At 40.9% G+C, this 26485-nt stretch overlaps 1 protein-coding gene across 5 annotated transcripts; it reads right to left on the bottom strand.

Moving 5' to 3' along the window:
- Positions 1–25785, bottom strand: LOC143125275 (NACHT, LRR and PYD domains-containing protein 12-like). Of its 5 annotated transcripts, XM_076286614.1 has the most exons (25): positions 25675–25785; positions 21775–21914; positions 21564–21677; positions 21308–21421; positions 21016–21129; positions 20747–20860; positions 19017–19130; positions 18755–18868; positions 18503–18616; positions 18239–18352; positions 17952–18065; positions 15544–15657; positions 14944–15057; positions 14079–14575; positions 11677–13480; positions 10120–10290; positions 9827–9979; positions 9428–9598; positions 7705–7875; positions 6228–6398; positions 5589–5759; positions 4365–4535; positions 3956–4126; positions 1900–1946; positions 1–938 (listed from the first exon to the last, which is right to left on the bottom strand). In XM_076286614.1, the coding sequence occupies exons 2-25, from the start codon at positions 21912–21914 to the stop codon at positions 397–399; spliced, it is 5634 nt and encodes a 1877-aa protein (XP_076142729.1). In that variant the 5' UTR covers positions 25675–25785; the 3' UTR covers positions 1–396. The 5 variants fall into 5 exon arrangements, with proteins under 5 accessions (XP_076142729.1, XP_076142736.1, XP_076142744.1 ...); XM_076286621.1 differs by lacking the exon at positions 15544–15657; XM_076286629.1 differs by lacking the exon at positions 20747–20860.
- Between the last annotated feature and the right edge of the window lie 700 nt (positions 25786–26485).

Genomic DNA, 26485 nt, shown 5'->3' with positions numbered 1-26485 from the left:
TTAAGTTGCAATAGCCAGTTTAATATTTCCGACTACATTGAGTAAATATGATTGTCCCATGAATTAAAAAGGGTTCTTTATTTGTATTTGTTACATGAGTAGTGAATGAGGAAACAGTACCATGGCTACACCATGAAATAGATGTGATCATGTTACCTCTAGTTAAAATTAGCGAATTCAGGTGGTACTCCTAACAGGTAAGGTGGGTTCGGGCCATAAAAGGACCTTACCCACACATCACTACAATGACATTTAGTTCACCTTGGCCCCCATAGCATGCACCATAACAAATAACTATACATTAAATGTTGAATATTTTTCTTCCAAGCAACAGGGGTTTGAACAGGAGTGTTGTGTAGCTCTCCTGTAGACTGCTATTCCTGCAGGACTAAGAGCTCATGTGATCTGGCACAGGGATGCTGCGACGTTGTAATCCAAAAACCCAAACCCAGGATAGAGGGGCTCAGTGAATGTGGAGTGGAACGTGTGCAGGTGGGTGAGTGTGTCAGAGGAGACGCTGTAGAAGGACAGAGTGCCTGCTGGCCAGTCCAGGTACACTCCTACTCTGCTGGCGCCGGAGGAGGGGTCAGATATTTCAGTTTCCTTTTCATTGTGCTGGGCAGAGTAGCTGTCATCACCATAGCAATTCAAACACCAGGACTTGTCATTGCCTCCAAACCTGCTGTCATCACCCCACCCTTTCCTATAAATGCTTTTATATGCTAATCCTATCCAGACCCCATCACCACTCCACTCAGCCTCCCAGTAGCAGCGTCCAGACAGACCCTCTCTACACAGCACCTGAGAACAGTAGTCAAATCTCTCTGGGTGGTCAGGGTACGGCTGCCTCTCACTCACACATGTCACTTTTCTGTTTCCCTCAGAGATTGTGAGTTCTTTGTATGCTGTGTTTGGGTCCAGTGTGAGCTCACAGGCATCTGTACACAAGATGAGAGGAGAGGAGAAAACATCCTTGTCAGAACATGGGGTAGGAATGGGAACTCTGAATATACACAAAGACCCCCCCCCAGACACATTTGAATGTTTTGTTCATCATACATATATAAAACAAACATACGATGAGTGTTATATGTTCATGTAACATCCATTTCATTTTAACTGGCTAAAAGTTTTACCTTTCTGACAGCGTCATGAATTCCCAACATTACTTTCCACCATGCTACCTCCTTTCATAAAGCATAATCAACCCCACAGCATGGTTATTTTGGCAGAGTTTCTCTCCTTTTTATGTTGAGCATATTCTGTTTTTCATGAAGTGTCTGGCCTTCGCACATGACTTTCAATGAAAGTGATGATTAACTCTTAAACAGGATAATGTAGGCTACTCTACAGGAGGGGAACTCTACCGAAATATTCAGAACAAAATAAACCCTGTCAAATCAACGTAAATCCAAGTATTCCCAGGGGCCCTCAAACCTAAGTGACAACGTTTGACAAAACGGTCTTTTAAAACCTTTTATTAAGATTTTAAATAAATTGCATCATTCACAATTAAGCACATAGCCATGCCACTTCCCCTTGAGAACCACACACTGAGATCATAACACCCAATAGACAGTTCATAAATACTGTAGTGCACTGCACATATTGGAAAGCACATGCACAGAGACATTTTAATTTCTTAGATCCTTCAGTAGAACTCTCAGATCAGAATTGATGATAATTTTATGAAATGTACCAAAGCAACAGAAAAACTAAATAAAATGTCACTCCAAAGTGGCAAAGAAGTATGAAATCAACCATTGAAGTCCAGACATTCTGTATTAAATGTGATCGCAAGAGATCCATGGGTACAAATGGTCACAGATATATTGGCATATTCATATCCACAATAAATAATGTAATTTGAAATAACAATATGAGCAAATGAACACTCACATTGTCTCATCTGTGGTTTCATACTTTTGCTTTCTCCATGAGAATACCTAGAGACAAAGAGAACATAATGAGACCCTACCATCTGGTTTATAACATTATAACATCCCATGTTATAAAGTGACATAAGTTCAGCATAATATTAGTTCAGGCAGGCCACAGAGCCAGCCCAGTTTCTGCCAATAACTCCGCTCAACTGATCAGTCAGCTGATCATCACTTGCTCTTACACTGGTGGAGATAATTCAGGGCGCCTTATAAATACCTTAATATCTGCAGTTTACAGTTACACTGTAGTATCAAATACCTTAAGGTCTGCAGTTTACAGTTAGGGGCACTAATCACTGAAAAAAACAAATACCTTAAAGTGGAAATGAAGCAGTGAGAACTGTGACCATTTTTTGGTTGCTTTTTCATTTTTGAAGATACATGGATTTTCATTAAACCCGATATTCAAGTAGTTTCACTGGAAAATGACATGTCAATAACGACTTTCGCCACTAGGGCGCGGCCATGTTTTAAAAATGCAGGCGCTACGTCATCAGAATGGTTAGCGTTTGTTCGTGGATGTTTTATCCATTAGCGGACGTTCACTTTATTTCAATATGCCTACGCAAATTATGTTGATGTTTGTTTTTGTGTTTGTACAAGAACAAGGGCCGCTGTAATGTAGCCTGTAGGGCTATCAGAGACAGTACTTAATTAGATTTAACTTCAGTTGCAATAATGTGTTTGGATGTTCTGCACAACTTGTGGATTACCGCGACCTGAAAATGCAGTTGCATCGTTGATGAATTGGTGAATAAACTCGGGGGAGCGAACTTCTCATGTGTGAGTAAGATGTTTCTTTTTGTGATTGAGTAGTATCGATGATTGCATTTGTTTCGCTCAAGTAGTAGTGGAAACTATTTGCAGAGACTTGCGAACCTGGTGAGAACCTGTTGTGGGTACACTAGCCTACATCTGACTTGTGTAGGCTACTCTGTAGTAGCATAGGTCTGTGATTGTGACAGGCATGGTTTTGTGGGTAGACGTTGTTTATGGACTGTAGGCTAGGCGTCTGAGTTTTTATTTGTTTATGTAAGCTGACATAAAATAACAAGCTGTTCACTTTAAGTAAATAAATCCACGGATGTGCCGCTTGTAGCAACCATAGATTTTAGGGTTCATGCTATGCTAGTTACAGTATGTGCTTGTTATGTTATGCCATGCTAGTACTGTATCGCAGCTTCTACCATGATAATACATTGCAGAACAACTGAGTATGGGTGTAAAAATTAGTGTAGTCTCAGGTGATCAGTGTAGTCCCCTAGCCTACCCCCTCCGCACAACCTATCAAGAGTGTGTTAGTTGGTTAACTGTTGTTTTTTGGGCGTTCCAGTGTTTCGGCTCGGATGTCCCTCAGCAACCGCATTGCGACCTCCAACGTCTCGCTTTAATGATAGCATTTGGCACGTAGGATTGGACGTAATATATATGTTATTTTGGATGAGATGTCCCAGGTTCATTTCCTGGCAGCAGACACTCTCCATGTGTGCCATGTCAGTGAACATAGGGACACAACCCCCACATAAGCACCACCGATGGTTTTCTGTGCGCTCAGATACACCTCTCTCTCGATCATCTATTTCTCCTCCATAGTCAGGCTCTGTGGGGGGCACTAAAACTCCCACTGCTCTTACTGGCTCAAAAGCATAGGCAATTGGATGCCTGTCCTCATTGGTGGGTCTATCCCATTCGTCCATATCCATTTTGTTGAGGCAGTAAGCTAACTGTGAGGCTATGACAGCCGCTGTGTAAACAGCATAGAATGTTGTACCAACCATTCTTGTGATGTCATCATTTTCTGAAAACAAAGATGGCGGCGCACAGCTGAAATTAATGCAACTTGTTTGTGCTTTATTCTGAATAACGGGTCATATTTCTGACTTTATTTGTATTTATGGTATATTTAAATATTTAACTTGTGCTATAGACATCTGTTTTATTTGACTGCTTCATTTCCACTTTAAGGTCTGCAGTTTACAGTTAAGGGCACTAATCACTGGAAAATCAAATACCTTAAGGTCTGCAGTTTACAGTTAGGGGCACTCGTCACTGAATTCAGAAGCTGAATTCCAGTGCTACTCATCTGACTCTCACTCAGATCCAACTCTGTTAGCGAGATCCATGACTTCACAGTGGAGGCCACAAACTCACAGGATTCCTCTGACAGGTTACATCTAGCAAGTCTGAAGTGAAATGAAGAGGGTGAAAAATAAACAGACATGGACAAACAGACATTAACATCCATAATCTTGTATATTATGAAATAGTCAAACTATAATCAGAAAATACAGTTAGGTCCATAAGTATTTAAACGGTGACACAACTTTTGAGCCCCATACAGAACCTAAAGTGTGTTTTGGTATACAGCAAATGCACATTTCAGAAGCAAGATTAAAATCAAAAGAAAATCAAAAAGCCAACCTTAATATTCGCAGGCCACATTTGGGGCAACTTATCCCAGAACTCAGAAGCTGAATTCCAGTGAAATTCAAGTGATTGTCACTCAGGTCCAGTTCTGTCAAGGAGTCTAGGTGCTGCACAGCAGAGGCTACGACTTCACAGGATTCCTCTGTCAGTTTACAACCAGCAAGTCTGCAAAGGATTGGAGAGGAAACATTTTGGCTCTTTTGAATGATGTTCATGCATGAGAACTTTGCTTGTTGACAGACTTTGCACTTTGGCCAACCTTTAAATTAGGCACCCTTGTGTATTTAACAACAATGAGATGGTAACACTTGGTAACATTACTGTTACAGGGTGGATAAAAGCAGCATTGATTGCTAAATGTTTCACTATCACTATTGTGTCTCCTGTCATTTGAGCTTAGGAGCCTCTAGACATAAAGATAACAATATTCAAAGATATGTTGAAACCCCTAGACCTCACAGGGTAATCTGACCACCGCCATCATGGACAGTTTTGCTCTACCTGTCTCATATATTGGGGGTGGTAGCATAGTGGTTGAGGAACTAGCCTAGCAGTAGCCAAAAAAAGTTGTAGGTTCGATTCCTGGCTGCCACTGTTGTGCTCTTGAGCAAGGCACTTTCCCCTGAGTTGCTCCAAGGAGATTGGCCCTTGTAATAATTTAGGTATTTAAGTTGCTTTGGATAAAAAGCATCAGCCAAATAGATACATGCAAATAAAATTAAAATAAATCCATAACATAAATAAATAAATAAATAACATCTCTCAGGTGATATCATTCTTCAGCCAGGTAGAAAGGTGGAATGAATATAAGTGGTGGGGCCGAGGAATCAGAAAAAATAAATCCTTGTGACCGTCTTTGCTACCAAGTCATAGCCACTAACTCTTTTCGGACCAAAAGGGTCAAAGAACGCAGTTCTATGAACTACTGTCTGGAGAGGCTTCCCCTAGAACGACACAATTCACTCTCACTTCATGCACTCACAACAGAGTACTGTGCCAAGCAGAAGTCACCATCTGTGGTGGGCTCCTGGGCTACTCTCCTTCAGTTGGTCCAGAGGAAGCCTAACACAAAGTGTGCTACTTTTATCTGCCCCATTACAGTAATTGTGGACAAGAGTGGTAAGCCCCCTCACTTCAACACTGTACAGAAAAACACTTAAAAGATGTTAAGGATTGTGTAAGGTCTCATTGAAACATTATTCACTCAGTAATACCAACCTGAGTGTCTCTAGCATACACTGTCGATTCAGTGCTTCAGAGCCCAGCTTTCCTCCACAGTCCAACAGAATATTCTTACTCAGGTCCAGCTCTCTCAGCTCAGAGTTTACTGACTGCAGAGCAAAGGCCAAAATATCACCTGACTTTTCAGTGAGTCCACAGTCAACAAGCCTGAGAAGTACACAGATATATATATATATATATATATATATAAAAAAGTAGGCCTAATGCAATCACAAAAAAATCACCAATGAAGAATGTAACTTGCCTGTAAAAAAGCAAAGTATAGGTGAAAGGCAAAGTTAAGGTGCTAACAATTAGGCTCTGCTGAGATAACTGGTTCGTGTCTGTTGCTAGCACAATTTTTAGCAGAACAGCACCACAAAAAAGTAGGTTAAACATATGTTAATGAATGGGCTAACTTTAATTTATTCATATAATGACTCCATCACTCTAAAATCTTAGCACACCATAGTCAACTTTAATCAAATCAAAAAATAAGTCACTACATTAGCTCCTTATCAAATAAATCACAGTGAATAAAACATAGCCCATATCTGAGACACACTTCAGGTGCAATATGAAAATTAAAAAAATAAATAATAATAATAATAATAATAATAATAAATAATAACCAACCTTAATATACGCATGTCACATTTGGATTGTCTTATTCCAGCATTTAGAAGATGAATTCCAGTGTCATTCATGTGATTGTCACTCAGGTCCAGTTCTAACAGCGACACCATGTGCTGCACAGCAGAGGCTACAACCTCACAGGGTCCCTCTGTCAGTTTACATCCAGGAAGTCTGTAAAAGGTTAGAGAGGAAAGAAGGGTAGGCAGCATGCTTCAAACCTTCTTGGTATTCATAACCAGTGATTGTAGCATGGGACACGGAGGGGCCAGTTAAGATTTTTTTCCCTCCATCTTATGGGACAATAACAGAAAAATAACCACTACTGTTCTTCTGATTGGGTGGATAGCCACCTCCAAAGTTACCCTGTCCTCATCATTTTCAGCCACAACCAAGGACTACAACATAAACAGAGAACTCTGACCAAATATCTCTTACGATGATGTACTGCTTGCAGCGTTTTCACACTTCACTTCACCACTGAACTCCCACCACTGAACTCAGCATTGCTGCCTATTGGCAAATAATATGACATTTACTGATGGCAGTGGCTTATTTTTACCTGTTATGTTGCTTCAGTTCTGTACTACCTTAATGTTTTGCTATGGCTGAACTAGCACATTCAGAGATGAAAGGACTGAAAGATATTAAATGGTTCAATAATGTGTTTTGAATTAATATTTTTGTTTCCCTGCCACTAGAGTATACAAAAAAGGCAAAGTAAATTAATTAATAATAGTATTGGTATTGGCATCGGTTATCTGCAAATTGCTATTATAAACATTGGTACCGGCCCAAAAAAAGTAGATCTACTAAAGGTTCATAAAGGAACATTTTTGTTTTTTAAACGTTCAAATACTTTGCCCATTTTGGTATGTTGGCTTCAGTGAATATGCAATTTGGGGCATTTCAACCCGATTTGTTCTATTTTGGCCTGTCAACAACATAACATCATCCACATCATTACAGAATTCTGGGGGCTTTGGCCCGTACTTTGCATCTGGTTCAAATAAAACATAGTATATAGTCATATGTTTTTCATCTATATTTAGATTTTATATATTTTGATCTTTGTTAGTACTGCGGTTTTGTGCATTGAATGGGATCACTGGCATTACATTATGATATGTATTGCTATATTACTTTGAAACTGCAATTACAGGGCTCCTACATAAAGCATAAAATGCCCCAATACCATCAATATTTAAAATTAAGTCACTGTAGTATTTCTATATATTCAAGTCTGGAGGCAGGGAAGGCCATTGCATTAAATGTTGTGTTGATCACAATACATCTTATTGTTTTTTGTCATTGCCCTTGTCATTTCTGAGTAATGGGATGCAAGTTGTACCTTCAACTTTACAGGTAGTCTGCTTATCTAACCTTCTGGCTTTCAGCTACCTAGTGGCTCAGTTATTATTACCAGCCTACTCTAATACAGCAGTCTAAAACTGGTCCCAATCCACAAAATAATACCAACCTGAGTGTCTCTAGTTGACAGTGTGGATTCAGTGCTTCAGAACACAGCTTTCCTGCACAATCTCCCAGAGTATTCCTACTCAGGTCCAGCTCTCTCAAGTGGGACTTTGCTGACTGCAGGGCGAAGGCCAAAATATCACCGGACTTCTGTGTCAGCCCACAGTCAACAAGCCTGGGAAGTGCATATGCAATCACTAATGAAGACCCTAACCGTCTATAATATGCAAAAAAGATTTGATTACATATTACTAAATGAAAAGTCAGTGTTAGAGCGAGGAAAGGAAATGGTCGGGAAGTGTGAAAGAAGTTAAAGGCAAACAGAGCATGCTGCATGAATTTCAATCAGTTTGTAACTTCCTGTTGATGTCCTTTCTACATTATATCCAATCATCATCTCCTTTTAAAATCCAAAACAACAAAGACAGACTGTGTGACAGACAAAATGACATGTAGTAAACTCTGAGTTTCTCCAGCTTACACTTGGGCACGGACACAAATGCAGGGTGTATTGTGTTAAAGCGCAACTCTCGCCAACATGTTTTTTTGAATGTACCCGAGTCAAACTTTTATTTAAAAGCATAATTACATCCGAAGCGCCACTTTTAAGCTTACCTTAAGCCTTCTTAGTGTTTTTAAAATAGCAATTTTGACGTGATCATGTATCAAAATAGTAGTGGCCCTAGCATTCCCATTCAAAAGGCCATTTCACCCGAAAACGACAACGCGTACAAGCTTAAAAGTGGCGCTTCGGACGTAACTATGCTTTTAAACGAAAGTTTGACTCGGGTACATTCACAAAAACACCCTAGGGTGCATTTTGGCGAGAGTTACGCTTTAACAGTACTATATGTCTAAAGTGTGAATGTGTAGATAAGACCTCTGTGAACTCTGTGGGCCAGATGTACTAATGCTTTTGCGCCCACTTCAGGCGTATTTGTTTTGCAACGTGCGTGTAAAATCATTGCGAGGTATGTACAAACAGGCCGCAAAGATGCATTGCATTCATGGGAGGATCCAGAGGAAAGTGGGAGTTTAGTGTAAAGAGATGGGAGGGGAAGCGTAAATAGCGCCTAATTATGTATTCCGCGGTATGTACAAAGACTGCTTGTGAAAGCGCACGTCTATTCTGCGCCTAAATACTTCCGCCTTGTAAAAGCAGGTGTTAATCCAAATTGCAGTTCAATGTGTCAATAAGAGAACCTTTTAAAGACAACAATATCGCTATTTAGAAGACCAGTTTTTTAAGTAGTACTATCAAAAGCAACCTTAACTTTCGTTGGCCTTTCGAATATCTTATACTTTCACTTTCACGTCATTAACTTAAACTTTCCTTCTTGCTAGATTTGACCAATCTTCCATAGCCTATGTGCACAAGTAGTTTGAGTAGAACTACTGATCTTCATTATCTCTCTTCTTTTTGACATCGTATCATGTATTTCATGATAGCTAAACGTTTGATTTCTTTTTAATGCCATCAGTTAACTTCATTCAACTGCGCTTGTATGTAGGCTCTGCCATTCAGTTGTGAATGTTTGTAAATTGCGTTTATGGGCGGAGAAAAGCAGAGAAAGGCGCAGTTTACACTAAGGATTGAACGATTGATCAATACAACGGAAACTTGGGTCTGACAGCGTTCGCAATCTGTGGTTTGTCCATGACGCTGATAATGCTACGTTCGCAAATGTACTTACATCTGGCCCTGTGTCTTTTAGAGTATTACTGACCTCAGTTTCTCCAGTTGGCAGTTTGGGTATCTAAGACCAGAGAGTAGCTTCTCTTCTGATGTTTGCAGATCACAACCACTCATGTCCAACTCACTCAGTTGAGAAAGATATGACTGCAATACTGAGACCACAACCTCACAGGAGCTCTGCTTTAGTCTACAGCTGATGAGTCTATAATGAGAAGAAAACACTGTCATAGCATTGTTTTTGTATGTATTTATTTAAAATTGGGAAAATTGTGTAAATAATTGACAAATCATATAATAATTGGGATGTCAATGTTGCCCAAAATAACCATGATTATTATTACAACACATATTGAATGAAATTAAAGACAAAACATGTATGAGCTGTTTATATATCAAAACAGAAAGCAACAGCCCATGCAAAAACACAGACCTCACTTTACAGTCTTGATTCAGTGGTTGATGGAGCAGTTCTCCTCCACAGTCCTGAAGCTCACAGTCACTGATGTCCAGCTCTCTTAGGTGGGGGTTTGCCCCCTGTAGAGTCAGGGCCAACAAGCTTCCAGTCAGTTCACATCTAACAAGACTGTAAAAACAAAGAGAATCACATACAGTGAAGAGTGGACATAGCAATCAACAGTAAAACATAGATGATGTTATTGTGTGGTTAACACAGTATACATTTAACACAGTAATGTGTCTGGCAACACAATTTACAACAATGACCTGAGCTTCTCCAGTCTGCAGTTTGGACTCTGTAGAGCAGAGAGCAGTTTTCCCCCTGACTTCTGCAGATCATTGTAACTCAGGTCCAACTCTCTTAAGGGGGAGTTTGAAGACTGCAAAGCTGAAGCCACAACCTCATAGGACTTTTCTGTGAGATCACAGTGAGCAAATCTGGAAGAGGGGAAAGGCAAATCAAAACACATCATTGTCACATTCACCACGTGCCTGGCTCACACAACAATTCCCAGCTGCGGGGACTCTGTGGCACAACTGACTGCAACATTTGCCATTTGGCCATGCCACATTAGTGGACCTGGGTTTGTATCTGAGCCGGTTTCCCGATCTCACCCTATCTCTCTCTCCCACTCGCTTCCTGTAACCATCTTCACTGTTCTTTACCATTCAAGGCATAAAAAGCCCATAAAAACATTAAAAAACAGCAGCTTTAGTGCCCTTGAGCAAGGCACTTAACTTCAAGTTGCTTTGGGGAAATTGGTAATTGGGGAAAATTGGTAATAATTGACACATGCAAGTCGCTTTGGATAAAAGCGTCAGTGTCAGTTAAATGAGTAAGTAAGGATAACACCGTGTCCTAACCCGACGTGATGCGAGCAAACATAAAAGCGATAAATCTCAGCTATTTTGAATGAGGAATATGACGCAATAGAAGGGCATATTTTACGGATTCAGTGTAGACAGATAACATTGACAGTCGCTTGCTCAGATGATGTTAGAACACGCTGTAAGATAAGGAAATAGTACAGCATATGTACCCCAAATGATGCACCAGCATGCAAGTTAATACTGGCCAATCACAGACGTTGCAACACTCAAGACTGTTCAGTGTGATTAACCCAGAGCTGCATAAACTGATATCTGAGTTATTTAGACAGTCAAGGAAGGAGGTTAGTGTTTCTACACCATGTACCTCCATATACAATTCAAACCTCAGACATGACACACAAAATTAAGGAACTATATATGTTGGTTCAGGACAGAATCACTTTGACTTGTGGGGAAAAGCTTGAGCATCATACAAAGGAGTTTGTTTTTGCGATGTTCTTGTAAGGGAACTACTTATTTTACATAATTATCTACCAACTCTGAACTACTCTGCAGAATACAGGCTACTGACCTACACACAAAATATGAGATGGATAACTGGAAACTGTTTTTTTAAAGAGGTCCTGCTACAGGAAACTTGCTGACTTTCAAATAAAGAAGATATGACTAGCTGGCGTCCCCTGCCTGCCATAAAAAGAAAATGGTCACAGCACAGGGGCCAATTAGAAAAGTGTATTGTTTCTACATCAGGTTGTTCTCATTTATTATGCTTCCTCTCCTGCTCCAATCTAGCCATTCACCTAGATAATGCCTAAGATGCTGGCCTATCAGAGTAAAGGCAAGTGTGCATAGGTTTTCAGAGCAGGCTAGAACATCGTAAGAAAAATGAGCCAAGGCATTTCTTCAATTAAAATGGTGCATATTTCACAAAAGGAATGTTATCAAATGATTGAAAAGTGTATGGCACGGCTCGTTTACACACTTGATACTCACACAGCCTTGCGGCAGTGTCTCACAACTGGCACCAGTCTCCTCCAGCCCTCCTCAGATGCTTTATATTTCATCAAGTCCAACTCATCCAGCACCTCCTCGGACATCAGAAGCATGTAGGCCAGCGCTGAACAGTGAAGAGGTGACAATCCACCTGTGAAGCTCTTCTGAGATTTCAGATATTTCTGAATTTTCCCATGTACAGAATGATCATTCATTTCAAATAAGCAGTGGAAAAGATTGATGCATCTTTCAGGAGACAGGTCCTCCCTGGAGAGAAGTTTGATATATTTAGACGTTTTTTTGATGCTCTCTGTGCTGCTGTGAGTGTTTGTCAGCAAGCCCTCTAAAAGGGCTTGGTTGTTTTCCACTGACATGCCTACAAGGAAGCGAAGGAAAAGGTCCAGGTGTCCATTCCTGCTGTCCAAAGCTTTGTCCACGGCTCTATTCAACATAATATGTAAGGGAAGGGAAGCTTTTTGGTCTCTGTGTTTCTTACTGAGGAAGGATTTCAGTGCCTCCAGATTTCCTGTGATGTAGGAATGAAATATATACACAGCCGCCAGAAACTCCTGGATGCTCAGATGGACAAAGCAGTAGACCTTCTTGTGGTGAAACACACATTCCTCCCTGAAGATCTCAGTGCACATGCCAGAGTACACTGAGGCTTCACTGACATCAATGCCACACTCTCTCAGGTCTTCCTCATAGAACATGAGATTGCCATTCTCCAGATGCTTGAACGCCAGCTCTGCCAGTTTCAATAGGACACCCTTATGTGATTCCAGGAGACTCTGACGATCTGTCTCAATTTTCTTTTGATATTTCTGGTCCTTCCTGGTGGTCTGGATGAGCAGGAAGTGTATGAACATCTCAGTCAGGGTTTTGGGGGCTTCCTTCCCATCATCCTTTTCTAGCATCTCCTGAAGGACAACAGCCGAGATCCAACAGAAGACTGGCATGTGGCACATGATGTGAAGGCTCCTGGTTGACTTAATGTGTGAGATGATTCTGTTGGCTTGATTCTGGTCACTGATCCTCTTCCTGAAGTATTCTTCCTTCTGTGGGTCATTGAACCCTCTTACTTCTGTCACCTGACTGATGCACTGAGAAGGGATTTGAGTGACTGCTGCTGGTCGGGAGGTTACCCAAATTAGAGCAGAGGGAAGCAGAGTTCCCTGAATGAGGCTCGTCATCAGCACATCCACTGATGATGTTTGTGTCACATCAGACAACTTCTGATTACCTTGGAAATTCAGAGGAAGTCGACTCTCATCCAGACCATCAAAAATTAACACAGTGTGGCAGTCTTTGTATTCATCATCCTGTAGCTCCCTAAGCTCAGGGTGGAAGTCAAGCAGGAGCCTGTGAAGACTGTACTGATCATGTTTGATCAAATTCAGCTCACGGAACGGAAGCACAAACATGAAATCTACATCCTGGTTACCTCTCTCCTCAGCCCAGTCAAGGATGAACTTCTGCACAGAGACGGTTTTTCCAATGCCAGCAATCCCCTTGGTCATGACAGTTCTGATGTGTCTCTCTTGTCCAGATAAAGGCTGGAAGATGTCATTGCAGTTGATTGCTACGCCTTCGGTAGTTTGTGGTCTGGATGCTGACTCTAACTGCCAAACTTCATGTTCCTTATTCACCCCTTCACTCTCTCCCTCTGTGATATAGAGCTCTGTGTAGATCTTGTTCAGGAGTGTTTGAGTCCCTGCCCTCATGAGATCTTCACATATGCCCTCAAACCTCCTCTTCATACTGGCTTTATGGGTCGTCAGTACTCTGTTAAGGACATGGGTGTCTGTGTGGCGATAAACAAACAAAGAAATAAAAATGCATCAGCATCATACACAGTTTACTGGTTATTGCATCAGACACTCAAAACACAATAGCACTGAATAATGAACCATAGCATGTTTCAGTTGTGGGGAGCTGTGGCACATTTGGGTCTTAGTGCCCATGGAGACCCAGGTTCAATTCGGACATGCAGTCATTACCCGATCATGTCTCCATGGTGATGAATGTCCATACTATGAGAGCCATCTTATATGGTATTCTTTTAACATTTTCCAATACGAATTTTAAACACCCTGCTGTAAATCTTTATACCACCCATTCAATTCTGGCACTTTGTCTCCTGTCCCTTTCCTTCACTCATAAAAGCACTTAAAGATTTTTACATGGATCTTGATCGCTAGACGTCACCGAGTACTGTCGATAGGGGAAAAACAAATTGCCAAAATCGGTGCTACCGAACAGTAGTAGCTGCTGCTAATGCCCACTGCTCCCAGTGAGCTACAATGCTAGTCAGGAGGCATGATCTAAACGTGCCTTTTTGCTTCTTAACAGACTCAAAATGTCCCTTTCCTTTACTCACACTTAACACACTCAAGACTCACCTGTCAGTCTGGCCCTTTTGATGGGGACATGCTCTGTTAGGGGGACATGCTCTGTTAGGGGTTGTTTGCTGCCTACTGCATGGTCCTCCAAAGTGGGCTCTGGAGAAATCTGTGGCACGTATGTGTGTGGATATAGAGGGTGCTGCCCCATATCTGTCTGTGGGTATGGAGGAACTTGTGCTATGGTAGTAGATAAGTATTGTTGATGTTGTGACATTTCTCTGTGAGAGAAAGGTTGTGTCAAATCTGTAGGTTGTGCTGTAGTTGAAGGTGGGTATAACAGTGATTGTGCCATAGCTATGTGAGGGATTTGAAGGGGTTGTGTTTTCGATCTCTTTCTGCATTGTGGGCAGCTGTGGTCTCCTGATGGACCAGACTGGCTCCAGTAGCTGCTGATGCACTGCCTGCAGAAACTGTGTCCACAGCTGGTGATGACTGGGTCCCTCAGTAGCTGCTTACACACTCCACACCTGGACTGATCCTGAGTCATTGTATTCCTAAACCCAATGCAGAGACAAACATATTTGCATGAAAACAAAACATCATGCAGTAACATTAATGAAAAGCTGATGGTGCTGCTGATCTGCATGATCCTCTGATTGTACCTAGAATCAACTCAACATCTGATATCTCACTTTAGATCAGACTGTTGTTGTTTACTGCTGAATTTCTTTCTGTTTACTGAGGTATACTGATGATGTCTTGATGTAACATAATTGGAGTGGTGGCATATTTTATTAGATGTCCATTAGGGGTGGTCCATTGAGACTACGAATATACTGTATCACAATATGGTAGTTATAATGACACACGCACGCACACACACACGCACACACACACACACTTGCATTAGTTGATATCTCACTTTGGATAGGACTGCGGTGATCCACTGCTGAATTTGGGAGGCTGATCCATAGACTGGTCACTCTTCATGGATACACAGCTGGGCACTGGAGACACTGGTCTGTGTTTCTGAGGTCTGGTTACACAAGAAGAAAAAATAATAGATTTAAGTATAAGTATATACTCTTTTGTTCCCGTGAGGGAAATTTGGTCTCTGCATTTATCCCAATCCCTGAATTAGTGAAACACACTCAGCACACAGTGAACACACAATGAGGTGAAGCACACACTAATCCTGACGCAGTGAGCTGCCTGCTACAGCGACGCTCGGGGAGCAGCGAGGGGTTAGGTGCCTTGCTCAAGGGCACTTCAGCCGTTCCTACTGGTCGGGGTTCGAACCGGCAACCCTCCGGTTACAAGTCTGAAGCGCTAACCCGTAGGCCACGACTGCCCCAAAGTAGCCAAAGTATGTTCGCAATAATGGTATTCCTATTTCTTGTATTAACTATATAAATGATACACACACATACATACATACACACATGCATACATGCAGGCATACATACTGTACATACAAGCACACACACACACACACACACACTTGCAGTAGTTGATATCTCACTTTGGATGAGACTGCGGTGGTTCACTGCTGAATTTGGGAGGCTGATCCATAGACCAGTCACTCTTCATAGATACACCGCTGGGCACAGGAGATACTGGTCTGTGTGTCTGTGGTCTGGTTACATGAGGAGAAAAAATCCTACATTTAGTCACACATCTTACAAATAGTTAGCATTTTAGCATAGTCCCTCTATCTTCCTTGTAATACACAGAGGCAATTCTAGAGTCTGTGGGGGCCCCAAGCAAAAATTCCAAGGGGGCCCTACTGACCAGTGTTCATCACCATTATGTTAGGCTATAAATAATCTGACACCAACGAAAAATTTATGAAATAAAACCTTTTTTTTTATTCATAAATAAATAAATAAATAGAATACTTAAGGGATAATGTATAGAACGCCGGTCATTATTGGGAAAATAAGTCCCGACAGGGCGAACCGGACCCCGATGCGCCAGCGGAGGGGTCTTGTTTCGCCCTGAAGGGACTTATTTTCCCATGATGACCGGCGTTCTATACATTATCCCACTTATTATACGGCTACTGGCCAAAACGAAAAAAATAAACTCCACGATATGTCTCTTTACACTTATTTGTTACCGTTTCGTCGTGGCTTTTGCTGAGAAACAAACAGTTTGCAACACACGCTGAACTTGAATCAAACATTCTTTAGAACACAGCTGATCAACCGTCTGCTTTCACTTTTGAATGAATTTCCAAATGCAAGAGGTGACCGGACTACTTGCGGAGTGATATGAAAAACTTGAATCAGCAGCACAAAATTTGTTGCCATTGACAGCGGTAATTATATGTTTGCAGCAGTAATTATCAAAATATTTTACTGTAGAACGTTGGGAAATCCCATTCAAGTCAATGGAGCGTTCTACTAGCATTGTGAAGAGCCGTATAATAAAGTAAATTATTTTAAAAACCCAATATAAAGTATAGAAGTGAAATAGTTTTATTGGGATCCTATACTCAAAATGAGTAATTAATTTATCTTGATGAACTCTGTTTTATCTCCCCTTTCAATATTATGAATAGTAAATGTGGGCACTACAACACTAGCCACTAGGCTACAATAATTTTGGCATTGATGGACAGTTTAACACGGAGCCTGACTTATTCTAATGACCTCTTTGGTTAAAGCCTATCTATTATTCTTAAATAAGCTACTTGGTTGACCCATCCCCTGACAATGTTACAATGTTTATTGTTTGCTTACAAGAAATATTAGCATGCAGAGTGAGAAGCAAACTACAGGAGTTGGAGCTGGGAGAAAAATAGCTGGGCCTATAAAGAGGAATGGGAAGAACATTTTGCGTTCATCTTACCCGGTTTCACAAATGCAAAACCTGTGTATCTGATATGCAACAACGCTGCCGCTGTTTGAAAAGATTATCATACCACACTACGAAACGCAGGGGCACCTTCAAAGTGGCCTATCTGCTCCAAACAGAAGCACAAAAGCACAATATTGAAGCGCTGGCCGAGGGCTATGCACAGCAAGCAGGATCCAGTGCATTCTGGTGTTCTTTCTCATATTTGTTTAATCACCAACTCGCAGTCTGATTGGTGAATAGGCTATTTGTAAATCGTAAAATAAAAGATTTTAAAAAATAGGACTGCTAGAATAATTTGACTCGGCCAAACAATATCAGTGGCGGCACCTTTGGCCGCCTGTTGCCGACCCATGTCATACATCATAGTTTAAAGTTGAGGTGTTTCAGTGATATTTTAATTTCATGTTGACTGAGCCGACAGGGATTTTTTTTTTTTAAAGTATAACGCCCATTCAGTGACGGTGTAAAATTAAAAATCTTTGGCGGCACGCCATTAACGTAATTAAAAAAATTTGGTCCTTACTGCATCGTGATTAACATGTTATGACTGACAGCCCTAATACAAACATAATGTTAACCATCTTCTTGCTTAACAAGTTGTAACTGTCGCTAGCCAACACAGATCCACTGTTTATGGACCCTTTCAACAAGGTAAACACAAACAATGCTTGAACATTCTATTTGGGCCCCAATCTACTTCCTCTGCATTAAGATAACATATGGAATGTTAAAAAGGAAGTCTTGTGGGGCCAACTATGATGCTGATAATGGAACTCTCTTGAAAGGGTCTATAAGACCATAGCATAGGGCCTAAATGTACAGATGTACTGTTTGAAAAACAGGACAGGAGCACGCAAAATACATCATTCAATCTCTATGGACGAAATTCTCGCTTGACCCACCGGCAAACGCACTGAGACCAGGTCGGGGGCCCCCTAGCGGCTCGGGGCTCCAAACAGTTGCCTGCCTTGCCTGTTGACAAGGTGTGCCTCTGGTAATACACACACACACACACACACACACACACATGCTGTCCTCTCTTGATAGTTTTATCAGTTGATGACTCACTTTGGATTAGACACTGGTGGTCCACTGCAGAATTTGGGAGGCTGATCCATGGACCAGTCACTCTTCATGGACACACAGCTGGGCACTGGAGACACTGGTCTGTGTGTCTGTGGTCTGGTTACATAAGGTGACAAGATTGTACATTCTATAGTTAGCATGTTAGCATATTTCCTCTATTTTCTTGTAACACACACACACACACACACACACACACACACACACACACACACCACACACACACCACACACACACACAATTCTCCACTCTTGAAATAGTTGATGTCTCACTTTGGATTAGACGGCAGTGGTCCACTTTTGAGTTTGGGAGGCTGATCCATGGACTGGTCACTCTTCATGGACACACAGCTGGGCACTGGAGACACTGGTCTGTGTTTATGTGGTCTGGTTACACAAAGAGACAAAATAATATATTTAGCCAACACATCTTACTAATAGTTAGCATTTTAGCATAGTTACCGGTATATCTCTTTCTTTTAATATACATGGTCACACACACACACGTCTACACTCTTGCCGTAGTTGATATCTCACTTAGGATGGGACGGCGGTGGTCCACTGTTGAGTTTGGGAGGCTGATCCATGGACTGGTCACTCTTCATGGACACACAGCTGGGCACTGGAGACACTGGTCTGTGTTTCTGCGGTCTGGTTACATAAAGAGACAAAATAATATATTTAGCCAACACATCTTACTAATAAAATTTTAGCATAGTTATCTCTTTCTTTTAATATACATGGACACACACACACACTTCTACACTCTTGCAGTAGTTGATATCTCACTTAGGATGGGACTGTGGTGGTCCACTGCTGAATTTGGGAGGCTGATCCATGGACCGGTCACTCTTCATGGACACACAGCTGGGCACTGGAGACACTGGTCTGTGTGTCTGCGGTCTGGTTACATAAGGGGACAAGATTGTTCATTTCGCCAACAAATCTTACCGATAGTTACCATGTTAGCATAGTTCCTCTATTTTCCTTGTAACACACACACACACACACAAACACATTTTGTCCCGTCTTGAAATAGTTGATGTCTCACTTTGGATTAGACTGTGGTGGTCCACTGCTGAACTTGAGAGGTTCCACCATGGACCGGTCACTCTTCATGGACACACAGCTGGGCACTGGAGACACTGGTCTGTGTGTCTGTGGTCTGGTTACATAAGGTGACAAGATTGTACATTCTATAGTTAGCATGTTAGCATATTTCCTCTATTTTCTTGTAACACACACACACACACACACACACACACACACACACACACACACACACACACACGAGGAGGCTCCTTCATTGAGGAAAGGGAGGAACACCCTCCCTAAAATTTCAGAGAAAAATAAAAAATATATAAAGTGAATTACTATTCTGATAAATTACTGTTAATATATTACTATTTGAACACTTTAAAATGAACAAAATCGTTCCCCTAGGTCAAAATGCCAACAGCACCCCCTATCGCAATTGAAAATTACTGTATGGAGGAGCTTCCTCCTCAAGCCCCTCATTGAAGTCCATTATAAACGCCTCGGACCCCAGCGGCTCGTGAATCACGTCGTTTTCAATGGCCAAGGGAGGTAGCTCCTCCGTACAGTAATTTTCAATTGCGATAGGGGGTGCTGTTTTTAGCGGCAACGTGAACTAATGAGCAGCTAGCTGCTCTGCAAGCAAGAACGTTATCTGCAGTCAAACAACTAAGAATCTTGTGTTGAACGGAAAGCTTGTTTTTTTGCTCCTGAAATAAACAGTAAAATGAAATCAGAGGACAAAGTCCATCTTTTATACATTCAAATACAGTGCAAAAGTTAGGATCAAAGCAGGAAGACCAGATCCAAAAATGAAGGATGGTAAGGCTAGTGTAGGCTACTGAATGCTACGTAGGCTAGTATGACAAATAGCCTACTCGTGACTAACTGGTAACGTTAGCACTGGTCTGTCACAAACGTGGACAGTTCAGGGATTTGGTGATAAAAACATTTTCGGATAGTTATGCGTTGTTATAATCATCCAAGTTATGCCTCAACTAAAACATTGTTAAATGATGTTCTTGTTGTTAATATGCTCTTGTTTTTACCGTTCTAACTGTATCTTTGGATGGTTACATTGTTAATGAATGTTTCAGACCATGATGCATTCCTTTAATGACGTCTTCAATAACATTTGCCTTTCGAGTATAAATTCTCACTTAGCTATTAGGCTACAACCTGTCTTTAAATAATAGCAATTTGGCTTTAAAAACATTAGCATGTTACAAATAACCACTTTTAAGGTCTATTTTTGATGGTCAATAGTTACATGGTTTTATGAAACAAGTGTCTATTTTTAGTATTATAGACTTTTTTGCAAATGTATTACATTGAGCAAAACCTCCAGACTTTTCATAATTTTGCACATCAGGAAAACAGTGGTTCATAACTAGACCTACATATCTTCCCTGACTTCCCAGACCTACATTTACATTTATTTACATTTACATTTATTAATTTAGCAGTATTATCCAAAGTGACTTGTATATTTAAATGATATTACAAAGTCTATTGTCCCTGGAGGAGTTTGGGGTTAAGTGCCTTGCTCAAATGCACAATGGTGGAAGCCAAGAATTGAACCCACAACTTTTCTGGCTACTGCATGCTAGCCTAGCTCCTTAGGTCAGACCCCAATCAAGCGGACATTTCTTCCTCCGTTATTTTTTTAACCACCGGCCGCCACTGATACACACACACACCACACACACGCACAATTCTCCACTCTTGAAATAGTTGATGTCTCACTTTGGATTGGACTGTGGTGGTCCACTGTTGAGTTTGGGAGGCTGATCCATGGACTGGTCACTCTTCATGGATACACAGCTGGGCACTGGAGACACTGGTCTGTGTTTACGTGGTCTGGTTACACAAAGAGACAAAATAATATATTTAGCCAACACATCTTACTAATAGTTAGCATTTTAGCATAGTTACCGGTATATCTCTTTCTTTTAATATACAGTACATGGTCACACACACACACGTCTACACTCTTGCAGTAGTTGATATCTCACTTAGGATGGGACGGCAGTGGTCCACTGTTGAGTTTGGGAGGCTGATCCATAGACCAGTCACTCTTCATGGACACACAGCTGGGCACTGGAGACACTGGTCTGTGTGTCTGCGGTCTGGTTACATAAGTGGACAAGATTGTTCATTTCGCCAACAAATATTACCTATAGTTACCATGTTAGCATATTTCCTCTATTTTCCTTGTAACACACACACACACACACACACACACACACACACACATACACACCACACGCACACAATTCTCCACTCTTGAAATAGTTGATGTCTCACTTTGGATTAGACTGTGGTGGTCCACTGCTGAATTTGGGAGGCTGATCCATGGACTGGTCACTCTTCATGGACACACAGCTGGGCACTGGAGACACTGGTCTGTGTTTATGTGGTCTGATTACATAAAGAGACAAAATAATATATTTAGCCAACACATCTTACTAATAGTTAGCATTTTAGCATAGTTATATCTCTTTCTTTTAATATACATGGACACACACACACGTCTACACTCTTGCAGTAGTTGATATCTCACTTTGGATGGGACTGCGGTGATCCACTGCTGAATTTGGGAGGCTGATCTATAGACCGATCACTCTTCATGGACACACAGCTGGGCACTGGAGACACTGGTTTGTTTTTCTGCGATCTGGTTACATAATAAGCCACAATTATAGATTTAGCCAACACATCTTTACACGTGTGAATGTGTACATGTTGAGATGTGTATAGTCTGATGCACTCACCCTGTGCTGTTGAATAGCCTTTGTCTTTTGCTGAACCCCTGACGTCCATCCTCATTCTTAATGGCCACAAACTGTGACAGGTCTGTCTTATTTCCACCAACAGCATCATCATCACCATCCTCCTCTTGATGGAACTCCATCTTATGAAATCATTCAATTAAACAAATGAATATGCCCAGACAGTGGCAAAAATGGGATGGGGTGGTGGGAGACTTTCTCTGAATAGTTGGTGAGAAAAAGTGTGAACCAATCACATTCAATGACCATAGAATGTTGCCGCTTGGTGCAAACACATCATTGGCACAATGTTTTCACATGTCGACTTTTGGCAGCAGAAGGGCCGGGATATATGTAGACAACTGCCATATAGGCTACACGGGTTTCCCGTTTACCAACAAAACTAGATGTGCGCAGCCGTGGGACAGAAGACGCTTGGTGGCCGTCCACAACGTTATAAACTTAACCTAAATAGTCGGCTGCTGTAAGCTACAATCGGATTTTTTTGTATACCCCTGTTGTCTAAATGATAATAACATCTCATTTCAGACTATATTTCAAAGTTTGCCGTTCATTTGCATTATTAATATAACATCGTATTTTGTCATTTTTGGCAAAGACATGCATTCCGTTAGGGATATTGAACATATTTAACATTCTCTAACCATCGTGATTTCATCGAGTTTTCAGCACAAAAACTCATTTTATTCTTTTGCTCTTTTGCATTGCTCTATGCTGTTCTATGGTGATGATGATGATTGACTGCAATTTGCTTATAGTCAGACTGAGGTCTTCATAATTATGAGGTTTATTATGAAGTTTACAGTTCAACTAAACATTTTCAACTTCAAAAGTAAATCACATTTCTGGGATAATACCAGACTGTATGAAATAAAACATGAATTCCCTCTTTTTATATCCTTCACATTCCTGTGGGTCATGTTTGATGTGGTCATCAAATAGGCTATGTTGGGGCAGCCGTTGCCTACTGGTTAGTGCTTCGGACTTGTAACTGGAGGGTTGCCGGTTCGAACCCCGACCAGTAGGGCACGGCTGAAGTGCCCTTGTGCAAGGCACCTAACCCCTCACTGCTCCCCGAGCGCCGCTGTTGTTGCAGGCAGCTCACTGCGCCGGGATTAGTGTGTGCTTCACCTCACTGTGTATTCACTGTGTGCTGAGTGTGTTTTACTAATTCACGGATTGGGATAAATGCAGGGACCAAATTTCCCTCACGGGAAAAAGAGTATATATACTTATACTTACTTATACTTCAGACCAGAGCTGATGCTTCAGCAATAGCCGTCACTGAAAAGCTGTGAGTGTCGTTGAACACAGCTGTTCTCACATTAGCTGATTGCGATAAACATAAACCATTGTTGCCTAATTACCAATTATTCATTACACCTGTGTGTGGTATCTACTTTTTTTTTAGTGTTTTTCACATATAGTATTTTGCAGTATTTTTAAATACAAAAATACACACCAATAAAGTATTTTGATACAAAATACAGAGCCATTTCCTTCAACCCAATAAAATACAAATGACAAAATACTATTTTGTATTTGAAATACATATTACATGTTTCAGAAATACTACCCATCCCTGAGAACAGGCAGATTACATCTTTATAGTTGGCCATATGATGACATACTTAGGTTAATACTGTATTTCACCAGTTAGGGCACCAAAATGGCCAGCAGTGGCACTGTGTAGCCTATCTTGACATGTCTTTAAGTTTTGGGTTACAATATACAGCTAGTGGGCTCTCTGTTGATTTTAATGAGTAGGCCTAAGCCTAAAGTTACAGCATTTCTATCACAATTGACCAGACTTCGACCTTTGGTCTGCTTTTAACAAAATTCTGGCTATGATTGTTCCTTGTATTGCATCATGAGCCATCACTGCGCCTATTGCATTCTACTGCCCCTGTCGCCCCTGTTACCCATGGGCCTCTCTCTTTCTTTTCTTTTCTTCCTTTCTTTCCTTTTTTCTCTGATTGCCTACATTCTGTAAAGCGCCATGATACATGTGTAATGTTTTGGCGCTTTACAGAATGTAGGCAATAATGTTTTGGCGCTCTATAAGCACAATACATTTAAATTGAATTACTGTTGTTAGCCTTAAGCCTAGCTCAGTCATTATGTTATACCACATCGCCCTCCATTAGAAGTGCAATGAGCTGCATTGAGCATAATAAACTGCATTTAGAATTCCACATCCATATTTCTAGATATTTTGGTAAAAGTAACTTAAAATTAATACAATAATAGTGTAATGCCTTACAATTCAGATACAGTAATATTATAATGTAACAAATTACTTTGAAATGAGAGTAATGAGTATAATACATTACAATTTTGAAGTAACTTGCCCAACACTGATGACAACCATCACTTTCTATGTGTGTGTGTGTGTGTGTGTGCGTCTGTGTGTGTGTGTGTGTGTGGAGGGTCAATCAAATTCTATGATTGCCACTGATGTGAATGATCTCACAAATCACACAAACCAAATCAAATTTTAACAAATCGCAAAAGTATCAACATTGAGATTCTTCACTGAGTATTGGTGCTGTTGGTATTGTGACAACAGGAGTTGGGGATGTGTCCCCACCAAAGCTGAGACCAAACCTACGCCCTTGCTTGGAGGAGAATGCATTGAAGTTCTTGAATTGTCAAGGACCAGTTGGGGCAGTTTCATGTCTCTGTTGCTGAGATAGTTTCGATGATCAAAAGTTCAGAATTGCCAAGAATCTTGTAGGGGCTGTTTTGGGCAGTTTCATATCTCTGTTGCTGAGATAGTTTAGTTCGTCAAAAGGTCAGAATTGCTAAGAATCTTGTAGGGGCTGTTTTTAATTGTCTGTGATTGTCTGATTGTCTGAACTCATGTTTTGCATGATATCTCAGCACCCAAAGTTGTTATAAATCCATAGTAGCACATATATTATCATCTAATGTTGTGATAGACCTTTGTATGAACGTGTGTTCTATAACCTATTGAACTTCCATTTGCTATGTATGGCCTGTATGCCTCATTGACCTGAGCTCATGCAAGTCAGAAAGTGGAAGATTCTATTGGGGAAAGGTTCCAGTGGGGGCTGGCATAGAAGAAAAGGGGGAGGGAGTGAGGGTGTTTTAATGTACAGAAGCACACATACAGTCCATCTAATCAATAAGTATGTGTCTGGATTCAATTTTATACACTGACCATTTTCTCACCCATTCATTTCTAATGGCCGGTCATATTTGAGACCGGGAATACACATGGGTGTTAAATAAAACACTCAAATTGTCATGAAAATTATAAAAAATGATTTGGTGTGTTCAGATTCCCTGTGTTAAGTCATGGCGCCTCATGGTAGTCAGAATATGGTAACATCAAAGAAACAGAGATCAATGTGAAAAATGATCATAATTCCCCTTTATGAACATTGTGAAAACACTTGTAGAATCATATAATTCACTAATTAGCTCATCTATCTGGCTGAGAAGTTGCACCATTTAGAATCAGCAGGTTTACAGAATGGTTGGAAAAAAATATGTGGCAGGACTTTTACTTTTTTAAGTCATGCTTTTTCAACCTCTGCTCTGCTAAGTCCCAACTGACGTACTACAGTAGCCTACACTGACAGCCAGTCAGCCAATCAATCCCTATAGCAAACCCATACAGTAGGTATCCTTTCTGCAGTATATCATCGTAGGCTACTTGGTAAAGGGCTTTATCTATGATGATGCTAACGTTGCAATATGGCAACAAGTTAGGGCACAAAAACTAGCACTATGATGTTGTGCATACGCCAGCTCAAAAATCATTTTAACGAACCTCCCTAACCCTACAAAGATAGGCAATTCCACTTCAATCATCTCTGATAACAGGAAGTACGTGTAATGAGGGACATTACTTACAGCAGTTCGGTTTTTCGTAGCTCCGTCTTTCCTGCGACTAGTAAAATATAGGCCTACCGAAATAGACTAGGCTAAGTCTACTTCTTGTTTTACCCAAGTGTGGGATAACGTTAGGCCTACTTCGAACTTCCGTAACACGAGTCCTCAGATTACCATATAAGGCGACCAGAAGATCCAGTCTTGCTGAGGAATCTCAGTCTTTTCAACCCCCCACCCCACCCCTGCATTTATTGTGCAGCTACCTGTATTGAACAGCAACGTCTCAAATTTCAAAACTGCACATTTGAAGAATTCCTTGCAGTTCATATGCAGGAATGCAATAGCCTAATTTGGACATGAAAATAATAACACTACAGTGCATTGCTTTGTATGAAAATGCAATTAAAAAAATGCATTGCAAATAGCCTACTGCACATTATAAATGCAGTATTTATTTAAACGCATACTTTGTCCTATAACTAGTTATTTTTTTATAAGGGTAGGCTATAGGCCTCCACAAAATCCATAAGTCTTATCTCTCATGACATTTCCTTTGCTAGTATTGACATAGTAGGACTTATGTGGACAGCGTAGGCCTACATTTGTTCAGGAATAGGCTAGTCCAGTTTTGGTGCAGAGGCTCTACCATAGACAGAGGCATGAACACACAAAGGCACAGATACTACACACACACACATATCACTTTTTGAATTTAAATCTCATCTTGTCATTTGTAAATCCTTTCTCCCTCCCCCACAGAAACAATGTGTACGTGCTTTATAAAGGGAAGACATTCACTCACATACACACACACGCACACACTTAAATTCAA

The sequence above is a fragment of the Alosa pseudoharengus genome, unplaced genomic scaffold (assembly GCF_046254945.1).
Source record: "Alosa pseudoharengus isolate Yale_2024_CS ecotype anadromous, Long Island Sound unplaced genomic scaffold, YU_APseudo_1.1 YU_APseudo_1.1_scf_1, whole genome shotgun sequence".
In the NCBI taxonomy this organism is placed as follows: Eukaryota; Metazoa; Chordata; class Actinopteri; order Clupeiformes; family Clupeidae; genus Alosa; species Alosa pseudoharengus.
This window is presented reverse-complemented; position numbering and strand designations above follow the sequence as displayed.

Coding starts and splice junctions, on each gene's coding strand:
- LOC143125275 (XM_076286614.1), bottom strand. CDS start 21,914: ATGGAGTTCCATCAAGAGGAGGATGGTGATGATGATGCTGTTGGTGGA. Junction 20,861..21,015: donor CCACTGCCGTCCCATCCTAA/GTGAGATATCAA, acceptor TTGTGTAACCAG/ACCACGTAAACACAGACCAG. Junction 15,658..17,951: donor CCACCAGTGTCTAATCCAAA/GTGAGTCATCAA, acceptor TCATGTAACCAG/ACCACAGACACACAGACCAG.